At 37.1% G+C, this 17500-nt stretch overlaps 2 protein-coding genes across 2 annotated transcripts in view; both read right to left on the bottom strand.

Moving 5' to 3' along the window:
* LOC144979291 (uncharacterized) overlaps positions 1-4730 on the bottom strand; it is a 10784-nt gene extending 6054 nt beyond the window's left edge. Inside the window, exons 1-5 of the mRNA XM_078925912.1 lie at positions 4558-4730; positions 2683-3001; positions 1477-1632; positions 854-969; positions 128-362 (exon numbers count right to left, since the gene is read on the bottom strand). Coding sequence (XP_078782038.1) covers positions 128-362; positions 854-969; positions 1477-1632; positions 2683-2986 — 811 coding nt within the window. The 5' untranslated portion in view covers positions 2987-3001; positions 4558-4730. The remainder of the gene's footprint in view (positions 1-127; positions 363-853; positions 970-1476; positions 1633-2682; positions 3002-4557) is intronic.
* Positions 4731-11579: 6849 nt separating this feature from the next.
* LOC144979591 (phytanoyl-CoA dioxygenase domain-containing protein 1 homolog) overlaps positions 11580-17500 on the bottom strand; it is a 10328-nt gene continuing 4407 nt past the window's right edge. The window contains exons 5-10 of the mRNA XM_078926351.1: positions 16393-16534; positions 15854-15948; positions 14943-15048; positions 14296-14380; positions 12928-13123; positions 11580-12231 (exon numbers count right to left, since the gene is read on the bottom strand). Of these exons, the coding sequence (XP_078782477.1) occupies positions 12112-12231; positions 12928-13123; positions 14296-14380; positions 14943-15048; positions 15854-15948; positions 16393-16534 (744 nt within the window). The 3' untranslated portion in view covers positions 11580-12111. The remainder of the gene's footprint in view (positions 12232-12927; positions 13124-14295; positions 14381-14942; positions 15049-15853; positions 15949-16392; positions 16535-17500) is intronic.

Consider the following 17500-nt stretch of genomic DNA (forward strand, 5'->3'; position numbering starts at 1 on the left):
TTTTTTTTTTTCTTTTTTTTTTCGTAAGCTGTTGGAAACGTCTAAAAAACGTAAGGGCGTTACCCACTTCAGCATCAAAAGGTGATAGAAAAAGAGAAGATAAAGGTTATTCATGAACCAGGCTTACCATTTGCCGATCCAGGGGAGATAAATTCCTCATCCTCCATACTGTCATTGTGACTGGTATCCAGGCTTTGGTCACAAGATGTGTCGATCTTCAATGGGTCATTGGGGTTGGTTTTGTGGTCATTGCTCTGGGCCGATAAATTGAGGGGGTGTAGCATCTGATTTGTGGGTGTGTCAAGAATGCTTTGGGGCGGAGCTAGGGGGTGGTTGATGGTGAACCATGGATGGTATAAAGGCTTTGAAGAGAATGTTGATATATAAAAATATTAAATAGATGATTGATACTGAAAATGCCATAAGCAGGCAAACTCTTAATTGTTGATTTAAACTCAAATTAATCAAAAATATGAAACTTTAATTTTGTGCACTTTAAGACATTAGGATTTATTCTCCTGAATAAAGCATATAAATATCAACCGAATAAAAAAAATCGACTATTGGGGGTGTGCGTTTAGTTTAAAAATTCATCAGTTATTCTGGCCAAAGCTAAAGTACCAATACACAAATTACGTGTTACCTATAACGTTTGTTGTCTGAGATAATTTAGAGAGAACTAATCACTCATCTGACGGTCTAAATTTAATGACTAAGAGCTAAGTGATGTCATCGTCGTTCATTCTGTAGATTAAAACATCAGTATTTAGGTTTGAGTTAGTTGGTGACACATGTGAACATATTTATTCCTGTTTTTTTTTTTTTCTCTTTTTGAACCCATTCGTTTCCTTACCTTTAGCATGTGTGTCGCCATCTTGGCATATTCACAAGCTGCACGTTCAGCCGCCCGATTTCGGAGAATTCTATTTATAGAACTGACACTGGGCACGTTGGTAGTTGAACAGATTCCTGGAGATGGAGAAAATGAACGTCAAAAAATGTAGACATTAATTAGTTCAGAAAAACTACTGCGTTAGAAAGGTACTTTTTTAAAAAAATAGACTTCTCATGTCAAAGTTGAACACATACCAACACCAAAACTTAACAAATAAGACTAAAATATGAATTGTGCAGAGATTTCGAAAGATAGATCGAGAGTTGACGTCACTCGGGTCTTTGTTATCTATCTATAGATGATGATGTGCGCTTGGCTAAGAAACTCACAACATTACGTCCGGAAGTACAATGGACCACACACAAAACTGTGTAACCCTGTACGTTTATAGTCTGGATAAAACAGTTTAGTGAAAATTACTCATAAACATGGATGGCAAAAAAACAATAACAAAAATCTGAGTGACGTCAAATTGGCTCTATCGATAGTATAAAGTTGACGTCACTCTGGTCTTTGTTATTGCTTTTTGCCATACGATTCATGTGGCAAGCAGAGTGATTTTGCTTATTTTCTTAACCTACCTTCCGTCAACAGTCTGTCTCGAATCTCCCAGGCAAACATGGTTGGGTTATTCTCCTTGAGGGCTTCTATCTTGGACACAACGGTAGGTGTCGCCACCTTCGGTTTACTTCCACCTATCGTACTTCCACGGAAAGCTAACGGATCGTACAAACGGCCTGTTTGAAAAAAAACGGATACAGTTATGACAAAAAAAAAATGTAAGAGTAACACAAAAATTTTCCATTCAGACATCTTCAGAACGGCGTCTTTACAGTTATATAATAATATAAGCAAAAGTCCCATTGAATGGGCTAAATGGCCCGTATACAGATACAGTACCCAATAGGTTTCAACAGCCATGACGTCACTTCCCTCGTAATCACGCATGGTAACTTAGTAACTAGCTCTAAACTATCGGAACAATGGCGGACGCCCTAATGAAATATTTCTCCGACGAGCATAAAAGTGTATCCAGAAGAGAAAAACATTATAAATATTATCATGTTTTGACTTTTATACATTCTGATCACATGACATATGAAAAGTTCTTGCCAGCATGAAGAATAGAAAATACCCATTTTCTTTGTTTAGAACCAGGCTGCTCGCCGTTGCTGGGCGACGTGACAGCAGACTAGTGAATCCAATTCCAGTACACTTTGGAAAATTGTACGCTGGAGCCCGGTGACCAAATTACATCTACATAATAATCCGTTGTATTCCATGAATATCGGATTTCGGCATGCCAGGATTCTAGCACGCTTTATAGCTTCTCCTTTGAGCATTCTAGAATCCTGCGAGCATTGTAACGATTCAAATAGTGCATGAATCTGGCAGTTTATTTCTACACAGTTGTTGTTATTGTGATTGTATTTGTTGTAGCAGTATAAGTAGTAGCAGAGGTTGTAATAGTAGTAGTAGTAGTAGTAGTAGTAGTAGTAGTAGTAGTAGTAGTAGTAGTAGTAGTAGTAGTAGTAGTGGTGGTAGTAGTAGTAGTAGTAGTAGTAGTAGTAGTAGTAGTAGTAGTAGTAGTAGTAGTAGTAGTAGTAGTAGTAGTAGTAGTAGTAGTAGTAGTAGTAGTAGTAGTAGTAGTAGTAGTAGTAGGTATCGATCAAGCCGAGACAATAAAATGTGTTATACATGAATTTAATATTTAGATTATGTATTTGTCTTTTGTCTCCTTTCTATAAACTGTTGTTTCTTAATATCTACGCACACACCAAACTTACTCCACATCCGGTGCAGACAATCCTTTGATTTCAGAGCTTTCTGCTTGTGTTCAGCTCCATGTAAGGCATTGGGTGAGGTTGAAGGACTGTGTTTATTGAGCGAAAGACGAAAAGGGTGAGGATGTGGTGGTGGTGGAGGTGGTGGTGGGGTTGGGTGGGCAGAGATTGTGTGAGTTCGCAGAACGGTTGGTAGGAGGGGGAGTGGAAGGGGAAGGCCGGAGGAAGGAGGAGGGAATGAAGTTTGAGAAAATGAGTGAGGAAATGAGGGGAGGGAAAGGGATGTCGCAGGATTTTTATCTTCCATCTATTTTTAGAACGTCTGTTAGAATAGAAAGAAATCATATTTACAGATGCGCACAGTGATAAAAACAAAACCCACATATTTTAGTTGTTTTTGGGCAGGAAGCTCGTCCTTTAAATATCGATTATAATTATCCTCATTTCATTTTAGTAAATTTATACATGCCGCTTGTCAACCTTATAATTTCTGTTAATGCCCATATCCAGGTATTCATTTAATCCTGAGTCGAAAGAATGAACTCGCAAAGGGTCTTAACCCTCTCCTTACCGCCTACATGAAAATCGTCACATTTGTTACGACACAATATACATTTTTCTTAATTAATTAAAAATATAAAGTTCTTTAGTAGAGAGAGTGTTTGAGTTTTAAAAATCCATTTTTTTTCAGCTGGATAATCCTGTCATTTTGGGAAAATTCAGGAAATGATCGGTAAAGTGAGAGTTAACCGTGGACGCAATGCCTAGGCTGGATTTTGTTATGATTTTACTTATTACCCAATTTTCTTTTCATTAAATACATGTCGCTTGTAAATTCTACAATCACTGTCACTGTCCATAACGAGGTATTCATTTAATCCTGAGTCGATAGAATGAACTTGCAAATGGTCTTACCTATGGAAGCAATGCCTGGGCTGGAATTTGTTATGATTTTACTTATTATCCAAGCGAGAAATCTAAGACCAATTTTTCTTCTTATTAAATATATGTTGCTTGTAATTTCTACAATTTCTGTCAATGTCTATATCCAGGTACTCATTAAATCCTGAGTCGAAAAGATGAATTGCGTAAAGGATCTTAACCAAGGAAGCAACAATCAGACCGGAACTTGTTATCATTCTGGTCACTAGCCGGTGACGCTTGTCGCTGCTACAAAACATGTACTGAATCTGCTGTGATGGTAACACTGTATAGTTGAGCACTAGCTCGCATTGTCTGCATTAAATTGGACAATCGTCCGAGGGGCGTGGTTATGTTCCCTTCCAGTAGGTGCCTATTATGGCCCCGACATGTGTACTTAGTAAGGTACTTTACAGATCGTAAATTAACGCCTAAATGCTGTTAGACATTTTTTGGATAGATATCGTACAGGTGCGGCTATGTGATCTTGTGGTATGATCGGATCGGAAGGTCCTGGGTTCGAACCTCGCTCAGCGCATAGTTGAGTCCTTGGAAAAGGCTCTTTACTCACATTCTCTCACCGTACTCTGGTGAAAATGAGTACCTGCCCGTTAACAGCGTTGTCTCTGTCCGAAAAATTATAATATCGCCTTACAGGTGTCATGTCTTGTCCTAAATGTTAAATGTTGGTGTTGGACAGGAACCCCTTGCAAAGTGCTTTGAGCATGTTTAGTGGATATTGCGCTATAGAAAAGATCGATTTTAAAAAAATTAACACAAAAAGGCACCTAACATGTGATTTGGACTCCATGAAATGAAAATCAAATTTCATATGGCTTGATGGGGGAATGGGTAAGGTACTGTGAAGTGTCTTGACTATGATAAAACCGTGAAAATACATAAAATAAATGTAGGTATATCGTTACGGTTATTTAAAAATTAAAATATTAATTTTACCTTTCCGATTTGTCAATAGTTCTGTGATCATAAATTTTCTTTCGATTTTAGAAATTGAATTATTCTTCAGTAGTCTCCAGTAATAGAATTCCACAAATACACATGAAAATTTCACACAGCTACAAATACCTCTAATTTGTATTATATTTACAGAAATAAATATGTATGTTGGACATCCCGTGTGATAATGTGAGTACTAACCATATTTTATGCTCACACGTGTTTATATAGAGCTGGGATTATCCCGCATGCACGGGAGTGACCGTAGCCGATCAATCAAAACACCTGTCCCGTTGTTGTCTTGTCCATTACGACGTTGTGTCAACTGCCCCTGGGCAATGTCCATACTCAATTGTCCTATCTAACGATGTGTGTGATTAGTATGGATTGTGATAGGCCAGGATTTGATTGCATTCTTTTGTCTTTGACGTTTGGAAAGGGCTTTACACCTAATTTTTAAATTGGCGTCCATTTTCAATTGATAACAATGTGCGCTTCAATCAATTACTTACTTGATCTCGATGGCAAAATAGCAATAACAATAATAACAATAATAACAATATTAACAATAACAATAATAACAATAATAATATTATTAATATTAATATTAATATTAATATTAATATTAATATTAATATTGATATTAATATTAATATTAATATTAATATTAATATTAATACTAATATTAATATAAATAATAATATTAATAATAATAATAATGATAATAATAATAAGAAGAAGAAGAAGAAGAAGAAGAAGAAGAAGAAGAAGAAGAAAGAAAGAAGAAGAGAAGAAGAAGAAGAAGAAGAAGAAGAAGAAGAAGAAGAAGAAGAAGAAGAAGAAAGAAGAAGAAGAAGAAGAAGAAGAAGAAGAAGAAGAAGAAGAAGAAGAAGAAGAAGAAGAGAAGAAGAAGAAGAAGAAGAAGAAGAAGAAGAAGAAGAAGAAGAAGAAGAAGAAGAAGAAGAAGAAGAAGAAGAAGAAGAAGAAGAAGAAGAAGAAGAAGAAGAAGAAGAAGAAGAAGGAAGAGAGGAAGGAGAAGAGAAGAAGAAGAAGAAGAAGAAGAAGAAGAAGAAGAAGAAAGAAGAAGAAGAAGAAGAAGAAGAAGAAGAAGAAGAAGAAAGAAGAAGAAGAAGAAAGAAGAAGAAGAAGAAGAAGAAGAAGAAGAAGAAGAAGAGAAGAAGAAGAAGAAGAAGAAGAAGAAGAAGAAGAAAAGAAGAAGAAGAAGAAGAAGAAAAGAAGAGAAGAAGCAGAAGAAGAAGAAGAAGAAGAAGAAGAAGAAGAAGAAGAAGAAGAAGAAGAAGAAGAAGAAGAAGAAGAATATTTATCAATTTGTCTGAGTCAATTGGTCATGACTGGCGTATCCTGATTTGCAAGTCTGATAACCCAAATTGTTATGATTTCAATGTTCTAATGGAAATGCTCTCAAACCAACGTAAAATATTGTCCATTAAACAACGTTAAATAAGCCCAAATTCGTTTTGACTTGCAAAATAATACACTTCGGTCATGATGAATTTATTCCATACCAATAATTTATAAGCAGTTAGTTTCAACATTTCACCATAACCCTGGTTTTATTGCTTAATAAAATCAGATTTATTGTCGATTCAGGATGTAAAGAACTATATTGTCTTGTGTTGTGACACTTACCTTCGGATCGGAAGGTCCAGGTTTCGAGACCAGCTAGGGGCGCATAGTTGAGTCCTTGAAAAAAGCTCTTTACTCACATTCTTTCGCATTACTCATGTGTAAAATGAGTAATTGGTCGTTAACAGCGTTGCCTTTGTCGGGAAAAAAATTGTAATGACACCTTACAGGCGTTATGTCTCGTCCTATATGTTAATTGCTGTTGGCCAGGGACCCTTAGTAAAGCGCTTTGAGCACTTTTCGTAGATATTGCTCTTTATTGGCTAAGGTTTTTTTTTTAAAAATCATCCCTGATCTACAGTCGTGTATTGTTAATATGTGCTTGCATCCGCAGGCCAATAATATTCTTAGACTACCAAATTTGCATTATTCTTTAGATGTCACGGTTTAACACCGCGTCGGTTGCTGATAAGGGGTGTTGGCCTATTTTCATGCTAATCTCGTCCCACTGTGTTTATTGTCCGAACTGATGTCGTGACGGTGGCGGTGGTCAAGCTGGACAGCGGTCAATGGGACTGAACGGCTGTCTGTAACTCATCGATTTCAATCATCTTCTGGTCGATTGGCTTTGCCTGGAGATGGAACTGGGAGTGTAGGAGTGTGCAGGTAAGTTGTGAATAGAGTAGAACCCGAGACTAAAATGATAATATCGAGACATGAAAGCTTAGGGACTCCTTCCGTATGTGGATTCTCAATGTCAAGTCAGTAAACATGACCTTTGAGTATTGATGGTGTGTGTTTCAATCAAATACACACCATTTCTGCCCGCTATAGCAATCGCACAAATACAAAAAAAATGTTATAGTTCTGAGAGAATTTACTGTTTAAAAAGACAAAACAAAACTAGTCTGCAATCCACTTCCCCCCCCCCCCCCCCTTTCCTATCACCACAAACACACACACACACACACACAAACACACACACACACACACACACACACACAAAGGTTAAACATAAGCATTGGCCCAACGTGGCGATTGTTTAATTACTCCAAAGATTCAGATTAAACCACATTCATTGTTATCGTTGCATTCGTATTGATGATTACGTCAATTATACGTCATAACTACGTAGACAGGTGTGACACGGCATGAAGTCATTGGGCTGATAGCTACATCGGTGTTGATGATGAGGATTGAACGATGGTGATGATGGTCCTACTGATTGTGGCAACGATAATGGTAATGACAATAACATGCTGTGATGACAACTTACAGAAAGACAAAATAATCAAAGCAATGATGCGGCAATGATAAATCTTTTTTTCGTTTGGATGGGCTTAAACAACGATCCCCCTGGGCTCCAACTCATTCAAGCCCTTAGGTCACTACTGGCTCGTCATGCGCATTAATACACTGAGCACACGTCCTCTGCGCATTAAGTCGTTCCGGTTAAATGTTTTGAAGAACGGATTAGTTAACTGACTGCATGGCTTTTGTGATGACTATTCCGCTTTATGGATGTTCCCTATCTATAATCACTTCCTTTGCTTAAAGCCTTGCCTTTCGCTGTCATGTTCTACAGATCTTATCGCATTGGTGATTGCCTTTATTTAATGGACGGAGGTCCCCATATCTCAGCTGGCAGAACTCACGCTTTAAACGCGAGGGGAACGGTATCGATTCAGGGTAAAGTCGAGATATTTTTCTCAAACCGAGACAAATGTTGTCCATTACAACAATGTTGGAAAAAGCCCATTATTGCGTTCGCTGCCAGGTCTGTTGCGAGTCCCGATAGCTCAGTTGGTAGAGCACTCGCTTCACACGCAAGGGACCGAGATCGATCCCGGGTGCAAATAAAGATTTTTTTCTAAACCCCTTGTCCACCCAGCAGTGATTGGGTAGCTGGGTCTGTTAGATCTGGCGGAAAGTACTTTGCGAGAGACTAGCGTCCTACCAAAGGGTGGCAAGCAATTGCTATTGTCCGTTTCACGCTATAGAAACCGGGATAAACTCCCGCTCCATGGGCCTAATGGCTCTGAAGGACAAGTTGTTTTTGTTTTTTATCTGACTTGCTAATATATGTACCTCGTTTTCAATCCATCGGCATTAATGTTTAACACTTTCTGGCCAAAATAGAAAAAAAAAAAAAAAAGAAAAGAAAAACAAAACGTATCTGTCAGAGTACGGTAGTGGAGAATTCTGGGATTGGCAACATTGTTATTTTTTTAAGACAGCTATCGAGTTGAAACATTCTCACAAATCCATTACTGACTACCGAGAATAAGCATATATGTTAGTTTTTTTTTTACCCATTACATAATTTGTGTGTCGGTAACGATACTTTTGGTAGGCGGATCTGTTGAGATTTTTACTTATGAAAAGCATACCATCTATTTTTACATTGGTTATCGTGAATGAGCAATCTCCCTTGGAAATTGGATGTAAACAAATCACTTCTATCGCCGGACACCGGAAATAATCTAATAATAAGCTAATCATTTTTCGACCTGGACAGGAAGTGACCAAACGACCGAATCACCGGCCATTTTCTTATCAATGGGCATTAACCCTGAGCTCCCGGAGACGTGAGTTGTCTCTTGTTAATAGGATGGGAGTTAACTACCCTTTGTTCATATTGTCAACTCGATCAATGTTCATTAGAAGTCGTATTATGTTATTGATAACCTCTATCCCCACATGCCCTCATCACCAAGGAAATATTATGGGATGCTCATGAAATGATTTTGTTATGACACGTACAGCTTTCTCAATTTGAAACATTACAAACACACATACTAACACCAACACACACACACACACACACACACACAATGTATTATGACAATGGGGGCGGTATCTCAGCTTTTAACAAAATCAAGCGGTGTTGAGCGTAGTCAGTGACATGATTGGTACAATCTCATCGCGTGGCACAGCGTGTATATGCTTTGCTTCGTACCCAGATGGTACTGAGTTCACCTCACCTCGCCATGGTTTGCTTTGCAGCGCTGCTCTGCGGCTAATGCCTAGGTTATTCAAGCCTTCCCTTAGAATAGACTACTAATAACAATTTCCCTTTGGGGATGATTAATAAAACTCTGCCACCGATTATGTGTGTTTATTCAAGGCACTTTGCAAATAGTATCTGACATAGAACAGAAGTAGATAAATACCAGAGAGTGAAGAATATTGCCAGAATTCAAATACAAAAAGGTAAAATAAATCTTCAAACGTCAGGAGAAAAAAAAAAAGGAAAATACAAGAAAAAGCTACCCCAAACCACCAGTCAGACTTCCTTGACATAATGACAATACTCGATATGCAATAATGTATATGTGCAACGATTTTATCAGTGACAATAATTTGGAGATGCTTTTTTATTTTCTTGTAATTTTCTTTCTTGCTTTGTCTGGTACTGTTTCATACACACTTTTTCAGATCTTTAACGGTTTATTCATGGCTGGAAGTGTGTCTTCGTCTTCTTCTTCTATCTATCTATCTATCTATCTATCTATCTATCTATATCTCTATCTATCCATCTATCTATCTATCTATCTATCTATCTATCTATCTATCTATCTATCTATCTATCTATCTACCTATCCATCCATCCATCCATCCATCTATCTATCTATCTATCTATCTATCTATCTATCTATCTATCTATCAATCTATCTATCTATCTGTCTGTCTGTCTGTCTGTCTGTCTGTCTATCTATCTATCTATCTCTTCTTCAAACCTATATTGCCCAGACAATACAAGCAAGAGCCTCATCACATAAACCAGTCATTTATAATTAAAGAGGAAAATAATACAATGTATTGCTTGTGTGAGAAATGGCAACTGTCCAATACTCTGGGATCAGTAAGTAAGTAATATGAAAACTAATTAAATAGATACTATTGATAACTAGAATATTGTCGGGCGGGGAGTGGAGGGAGGGGGGGGGGGATAGGTAATTATCACCCAAGCTAATCTGTTGTCGGGATCGTCATTGTGTCTATAGATTAAATTGTCTCAGTGATTGGAGCACCGACTTGTTTCCGATGCTGGTGTAAGATCGAACCCTGAAAAGGTGTGTATGAAACTACAATGTCAGACAGAGCAGAGAGAAAAGTAGAATGATTGAAATAAAACAACATCATCATCGTCGTCGTCGTCGTCATCATCATCATCATCATCATCATCATCACCATCATTATCATCATCATCATTATCATCATCGTCATCATCATCATCATCATCATCGTCGTCATCATCATCACCATTATCGCTATCGTCATCATAATGTCATCATCATCATAAAAAAAGAACAACTTGTATCATGAGGGTAACATAAAACTATTTAATATCATTATTTCATTCACCTGTTGCAAAGCCGTCGTGCATGAGTTTACGAAGCCAACGATTGAAACTATGTATTTTGCATTAACTTCAAATTTAACGATCTATTATTTCTGTTCAATGATTAATTAATATATTTATTTTTCTATTTAGTTATCTATTTTTTATAATCTGTCTTTTTATCTATATATTTATCTACCTTTTGACTTTCCTCAAAATTACGAGTACGTCAAAATACAAAGCGCCGAGCATTAAAAAAAAAGGCTACAAGTGAGATGTCGTTAGTAGGTATTGCTTAAGGCAGCAATTAATCAAATTTGTTACACTATTGAATACAACTCACATTCACTTTCTTTTGATAGTCGTCTTGAACTGCAAAGTGATTTTGAAATCAGTATCAGTCTCTGAGCTCACGAAGGCTGCGATGTTGGCGGTTTCCCTGGTTTGGTGTTTCACACAATGTTTTGAAACACTGCTAAGTGTATGGAAATACTCTCTCAAATGGTATAAAGCTGGAATTCTAAATTCGCTTGGTTGTAAAGATAGAATGAAGTTGACGTCACTCGGGTCTTTGTTATTGTTTACCATATGCCATCCACGTTTATGAGTAATTCTCACTAAACTGTGTTATCCAGACTATAAACGTTCAATGTTACACATAGTTTTGTGTGTAGGTCCGTTATACTTCTGGATGGCAATGTTGTGAGCTCCTTAGCCAAGCGCATACTATCTATACAAAATATTTGTGATTGGTGTCTGGAAGGATGATGATTTCGACTCGTAGATTTGCAGAGAACGAATGAACATGGCATCCCACTGTTCTTTGTTATTGGTTTTATACCGTTGGTTGAGTGATTAGTTCTCACCATATTCTTTCGATCAGATTATAAACGCTAATGGTTATACATGGTTTTATTGTACTGTTGTTGCTGTTGTTGGTGGTGATGTTGTTGTTTTTGTTATTGGAATTGATGTAGTTTTTGTTGTTGCTGTTATTGTTTTTGTTGTTGTTGTTGTTGTTGTTGTTGTTGTTGTTGTTGTTGTTGTTGTTGCCTATACCATATGTGTTGTTGTTGCTTTGTTTGTTGGGTTTTTTTTTTGTCTTTTTTAGTTGTTGGTGGTGATGATTTTGTTGTTTTTGTTGCTATGTTTATTGTTGTTTTGTTGTTTTTAGTTGTTGTTGATGTTGTTGTTGTCGTTGTTGTCGACGTTGTTGTTTAATGCTCTTCATATTGTTTTTGTTGCTGTTGTCATTGATGTTCTTGTTGTTTTTGTAGTCGTTGTTGTTGTCGTCGTCCTTGTTGTTGTCCTTTTTGTTCTTGTCGTTGTTGATATTGTTATTGTTATTGTTGTTGCTCTTGTTATTATTGTTGTTTCCACTGTTGCTGTTGTTGTTGTTGTTGCTGCTGCTGCTGTTCATGTTTTGTTGTTGTTTATTGTTGTTGTTGTCGTTGTTGTTGTTGTTTATTATTGCTGTTGTTGTTGTTGTTGCGGTTATTGTTGTTTTCGATATTGTTGTTGTTATTATAATAATTACAAAACTGGTCCACAATGTTTTGCATATATTCTTAGGCATGGTGAAAATATTCTTTATGACCATATTAGTCTAATAGTAGTTTTATTTAAGCCACTTTGGTGTATTTCTGGAACAATTGGGTATGGTCATTATGGTTGACAACCTCCCATTTCCCAATCCAGGGGCCGGTAATCCGAGTGTCAAATTCAGGATTGGAAACCTCACCCTATGAAAAAAAAAAAAGAAAGGAAGAAGGAACAACAACAAAAATGCTTATGATGAATATGATTGTCTTCTTAATGTGACAAAACTGGTCAATATTTCCCATCACTGCAATTTTCTTACAGTGAATAAAAAATTGCAATTATTGTTCCTTTTTTCAATGAATTATTTTATACACTTTTCATAAAGTGGGCTGGTGCGTAACTTTTGTTGACGAATAACCTGTCATTTCCCTTTTAAAAAATCACTTCACAATACACAGCGACGATCAATAAAAGCTCCTCTGGATATACTGAATATCACTCACAACGATAGTATTCTTTGTTCCCTTGCACTAAAAGGCTTAATGTATCTAAGGGATGTTGACAAATGAGTGAGTGAGAGAGAGAGAGAGAGAGAGAGAGAGAGAGAGAGAGAGAGAGAGAGAGGGGGTGGGGAGGTGGAACTTGAGAGAGATATTTCCACCTGAAGTCTATACCAGATTTTCGCAAGACTGTGACAGGGAAACCAACTGAGAACCAGTTGGACATTTAAAGATATAGTAGATAATCGTTATTTTTTAAATGAAAAAAGTCCTCTTTCAAATTGTTATTGAGAAAATTCTGTATTGTTTGACTTGATGAGTTGTTGTCAGAATGTTGTATCGACTTCTGGTTCAGAAACCTCTCTAAATTCTAGAATTGTCAATGCTTTTACTCACGACTCTTGCATATTTCTTCCGCCACACTTCCTTCCGGTCGACAGAAAAGAATTTGTCCCAGTCTGGTTGGAGGTTGGGTTGGTTAGGTGATCGGAATAGGACGCCATCTTGGATATCATAGAAACCGTAATTAAGATTGGGCGACTGCCAGCGAAGGTCTACAGACCAGCGGATATCGTTGGAGAAGTTCGGGAGGCTGAGTGAGGAAACGGAGATGAGTGAGACATGATTTACGTATACATACACGTCTGATAATCGCAGGCTTCATGGGCTTGTTTTAACGATCTTATGGACAATATTTTGGGTGGGTTTGAGATTACAACAATGAGTCCATAACATCATTTGGTTTATCAGACCTGCAAATAAGTTCGCGTTTGACATGAAATAAATAATGATCATACGAATTCAAGATTACAGATACATTTTTGAATTATAGCCAAATCATTGAATCAAAACGAAATTAACATGAATCTATTCGTACAACATACTCAATTTGTTCCATGACCTATTTACTTATCCTCTTGGTTCGTTGGTGGAACATAAGGCTCCAACAGAGTTCCCCCAGGTATCTCTGCCCTGGGCCAGCCAGTTCAGTTCAATACCGGAATAGACACTGCCTTTCGGCTTTCATCTCTATTCGTCATCAAAGTTGAAATGTGATGTCGTTTAGTTCTTGGCGTTTCTGTAGCGTGGTGTTTTTTACTTGGTGGGTTGCTGGCGGGTTTGTTCCATTATACTCTTCAATTCTCTCTGTAATAATATTATATTCACCGCAGTTGGTCATCCAAAATCACTTCACCATTTCAAACATGGCAAATCGTATGTTATGCTCCTTTTTAGTGTAAGCACTTATACCATCCTTTACTAGCCATCACCAGTTAACGTCAGGTACTCATTCAGACCTCTATAAACCTGGTCTTCTATACAGACTACTTTATCATCTAAACACGTACGACTGGTTTGTTTTTTTTTTGTTTTTTTTTGCTTGTTTTGTTTTTGTTGTTGTTGTTGTTTTTTGGGTTTTGTTTTTGTTGTTTTTTTTTTTGTTTGTTTGTTTTGTTTTGTTTTGTTTTTGTGGATTTTTCTTTTTCGCTCTCTAAAACTAAGTTAGTTGACACGCTCTCTACGATGGGATTTATTAATTTATGGCAAGCCAGAATGGGCTGTAAAAGAACAGAATAGAAAAGAAAAATTGTTCTTTTCACGTTGATGAAGCGGATGCAGCCGTTCTTATTCAATGCTTTGTCAACAAAAGCTTTACAAGTTGCTCAACTCGGAAAAAAGCAGCAATCTATTACCAAAATAAAACGAAAGAAAGAAACAATGTATCCCGGTTTGTGACATTCAATAACCGTAATAGAAACTTACCTCCTGTGTGGAATCAAATTGTTGAACAGAATGAATCCTCCATAAGGTACTGGCTCTGTGATGATATCATTCTTCAGATCTACATCTGCGGTTACCAAAAAAAAAATATAAATAAAGTGATATAACAATCACCGGTAAAGAGTAAATCTAGGCCGAAAAGAGGTTATCATTCATTTTATTTTGATTCTGCTATTTAAACAGTAAGAAGTAGTGTTACCATAGCCAGACCTGATATGTATTTTTTTTAACAGAAAAAATTATTTTGAAGTCTCGGGTTAATGACTTTTTCAGAAGCTGAGGGTTTAATTAATCGATCTTAATTTGAAGCACTACTTTTTGGGCAAACGTTTTTGTTGGGTTTTTTTTTTTTTGGGGGGGGGGGGAGTAGAATACAGCAGTTTACCCGACGTGCACTTGCCTGTAGGTCTGATAACCCAATTCCTTATGGGCTAATAGTGTAGTGGAAATCTCAAATAATAACGCAAAATATTGTCCATTACAACAATGTTAAAGTAGGCCAGTACGTGGGGTTCGATGTCAGACCTGTATATAGGTGCAGGTCGATTTTTAAAAGTTGAGCAACTTTTAGAGCTGTGATCAAGAGTAAGAAGACAAAGAATTCAAAATTCAAATGTTGTGTCAATCACCAAGAGTCTTTTCCATGTCTTCCTCCTTCAGCATGATGTACCAGGTAGGTCCAGCACAACATTCGTGAATTGCCACTTTGCCTGTTTTATGGCCATATCGGGCCATCTGTTTTTGGAATAAAAATAATAATTAAAAGTATAAAAATGAAATTCAATTATTAGCGTATGTCTGTGATTTAATTCAAGCCCCACGGGATTCACAATGCTTCATCAATTCCCATTCTGGACCAAAATATTTAACGCCACCTTATCATTTGACTAATACTCTCACATTATCTTTCATTGCCTAAATTTAGGCACACAATCCTGACTGGGTTGATTGTATAAAATGTGCAAAGTGCTTTTTCCATGACCCAACGCTTGAGACAGAGTTTTATTATAAATGACACCTATTTAGTTACTGAACATGACCAATATTATTCAATTTTGGGAAAATACGCGATGTATTACCATCGAGCCATTGACTACAAATACCAGACTAAAAACACCAGGTAAACATTGAATGCTTTAGAAGGTTTTGTACTGATCACAGATGTAATTCAGAGCTTGCTAAGAGCTGAAATAAACTTTGAAGCTGAAGCCAAAAGCTTAGGCCACATGGGGAGAGGAAGTGTTAGCAAAACCGTAATTCAATTAGGAGGATTAGAAGGTGGGGGAAGGAGGAGGAGAATAAGGAAGAGACTAATGATGATGATGATGACGATGATGATGATGATGATGATGATGATGATGATGATGATGATGATGATGATGATGATGACGATGATAATATTGATAACGAATATATTTAAAGTTCACTACATTAAAAAGGATTCGTAAAAACTGACCATCTAATGTCTAAAAGCTACCTCAACTTTGAATGATTGATGTCGTCGACCGTATTCCACTATATATCTATAATCCATACATACTTGCATACATCCATTTTCGGGAGTGGTGTCCAAGAAAGGAATCCATGCAGTGGCAATCATGTGGTCATAGGACTCATTACTCATGTAGGCTGAATCTGGGATATCAAACACACCGAAGTTCAATAATTGTGTCTCGTGTGTAAAACCTTCATCGACTCAAACCAGTGTCAGATCAGGACAGATTAGACCCTAAAAACTGATTTTACAAAGTAAAATATGAAACTGATTTTTACTTATCTTATAAAAATGGAAGACAAAAGTTCCTAACAAGTAACAAGGGCCTAACTCTGACATTTCTGGTCATTTTTACCACTAAAACACTCTTTGGCACCTGGTTTAATCCGGCTTAATACCGTTATGGGGCGATAGCTCAATAATATGATAAATAATAAAGGAGAAAGTGCTTGAATGCGGCAACACTTAAAGCGGGGTTTTTTTCTGCTTACCTTTGAAATATGTATGATTCATCAAAAGCGCCTGAGCGCCTAAACCATGGTAGTAAAAAACAGAGATAAAGGTTATATAAATACATCATTCACCTTGATGCCATGGTATGTTGACAGCCTCACTTCGGGGTGTTTTTGTCCGTAGGTTCCACACCGGATGTCCAGCTACTTCCGGTCCTAGAATCTGCTCCATGAGATTTAAAAGTTTTGGATTGGTCCACAAACTCTGGAAGGACTGCCAATGGCGGAAAATAGTAATAAATCATTAGATAAATAACTAAATAAGTAAAGATATTGAATTTCCCTTTATTCATCTACAGGGGTTTTTAAAAATTGCGTCTACCTCGAGAAAATAGCGCCACATTGCTGCGCTGCAAAGTGAGCAGAGGGGCTTCGTCTCCAGATCAAGTCAAAATTGAGATGCCTTCCATGGTATCCTGAAAGACAGTGCAATGCCTTGTTAATTCGGCCTTATCGCCCCCATTGATATTAGTACATCTGATGATTATGTGCAAAATGCTCATTGTCTTGCATATTCTAAAATATAAAATTATCTTTGTTTTAAATATCACTCTAGATGAGATGTCAGAGCAGTCAGGAAAAAAACAAGAAACAGTAAATGTAAAACAAAAAAAAAAACCCACCTGAACATTGGAACCCATCCGTTTGATTGTGACTCGAATACTTTATAAATTTAGCCATCTGACACTCCGATGTTTACCAGAGATCGTACTGTCTTCCTTATTAATTATTTGCAAGTCAGACCCTTGAGACAGTAGTTTATTCCATTTTATGTTTGCTAGTTATCCTTTGGATAGGACCCGTAGTATATCACAATGGACTGTCCGCTAGATTTTACAGACTCAGATGAGGTAGACAGAGAAGTCAGGGGATATGGGTGGGGTGTGGAGGGGCAGAAAATACCGAAACTTCGCCTCAAGCAGGGATCAAAACCGGTCCCTTGTTTTGTGAGTCCAGGTACTAGATGTTTTGCTGAGCTTTTGGGTACTCTTTTTGTTTTACAAAAGATCTTTCACAATTTTGCTATTGAAGGTAAGACAACGTATTAATTATTTATGCGCGCTTTTGTTTGTGTATGTGTGTGTGTGTGTTCATGTTCGTTTATGTGTGTGATTGTGTGTGTGTGTATGTATGTGTGTGTGTGTGTGTCTGCTTGTCTGTATATGTGGATGCTTTACGA

This window comes from Berghia stephanieae, chromosome 9 (assembly GCF_034508935.2).
Source record: "Berghia stephanieae isolate SIO BIC M18660-M18661 chromosome 9, UCSD_Bste_1.3, whole genome shotgun sequence".
Classification (NCBI taxonomy): domain Eukaryota; kingdom Metazoa; phylum Mollusca; class Gastropoda; order Nudibranchia; family Aeolidiidae; genus Berghia; species Berghia stephanieae.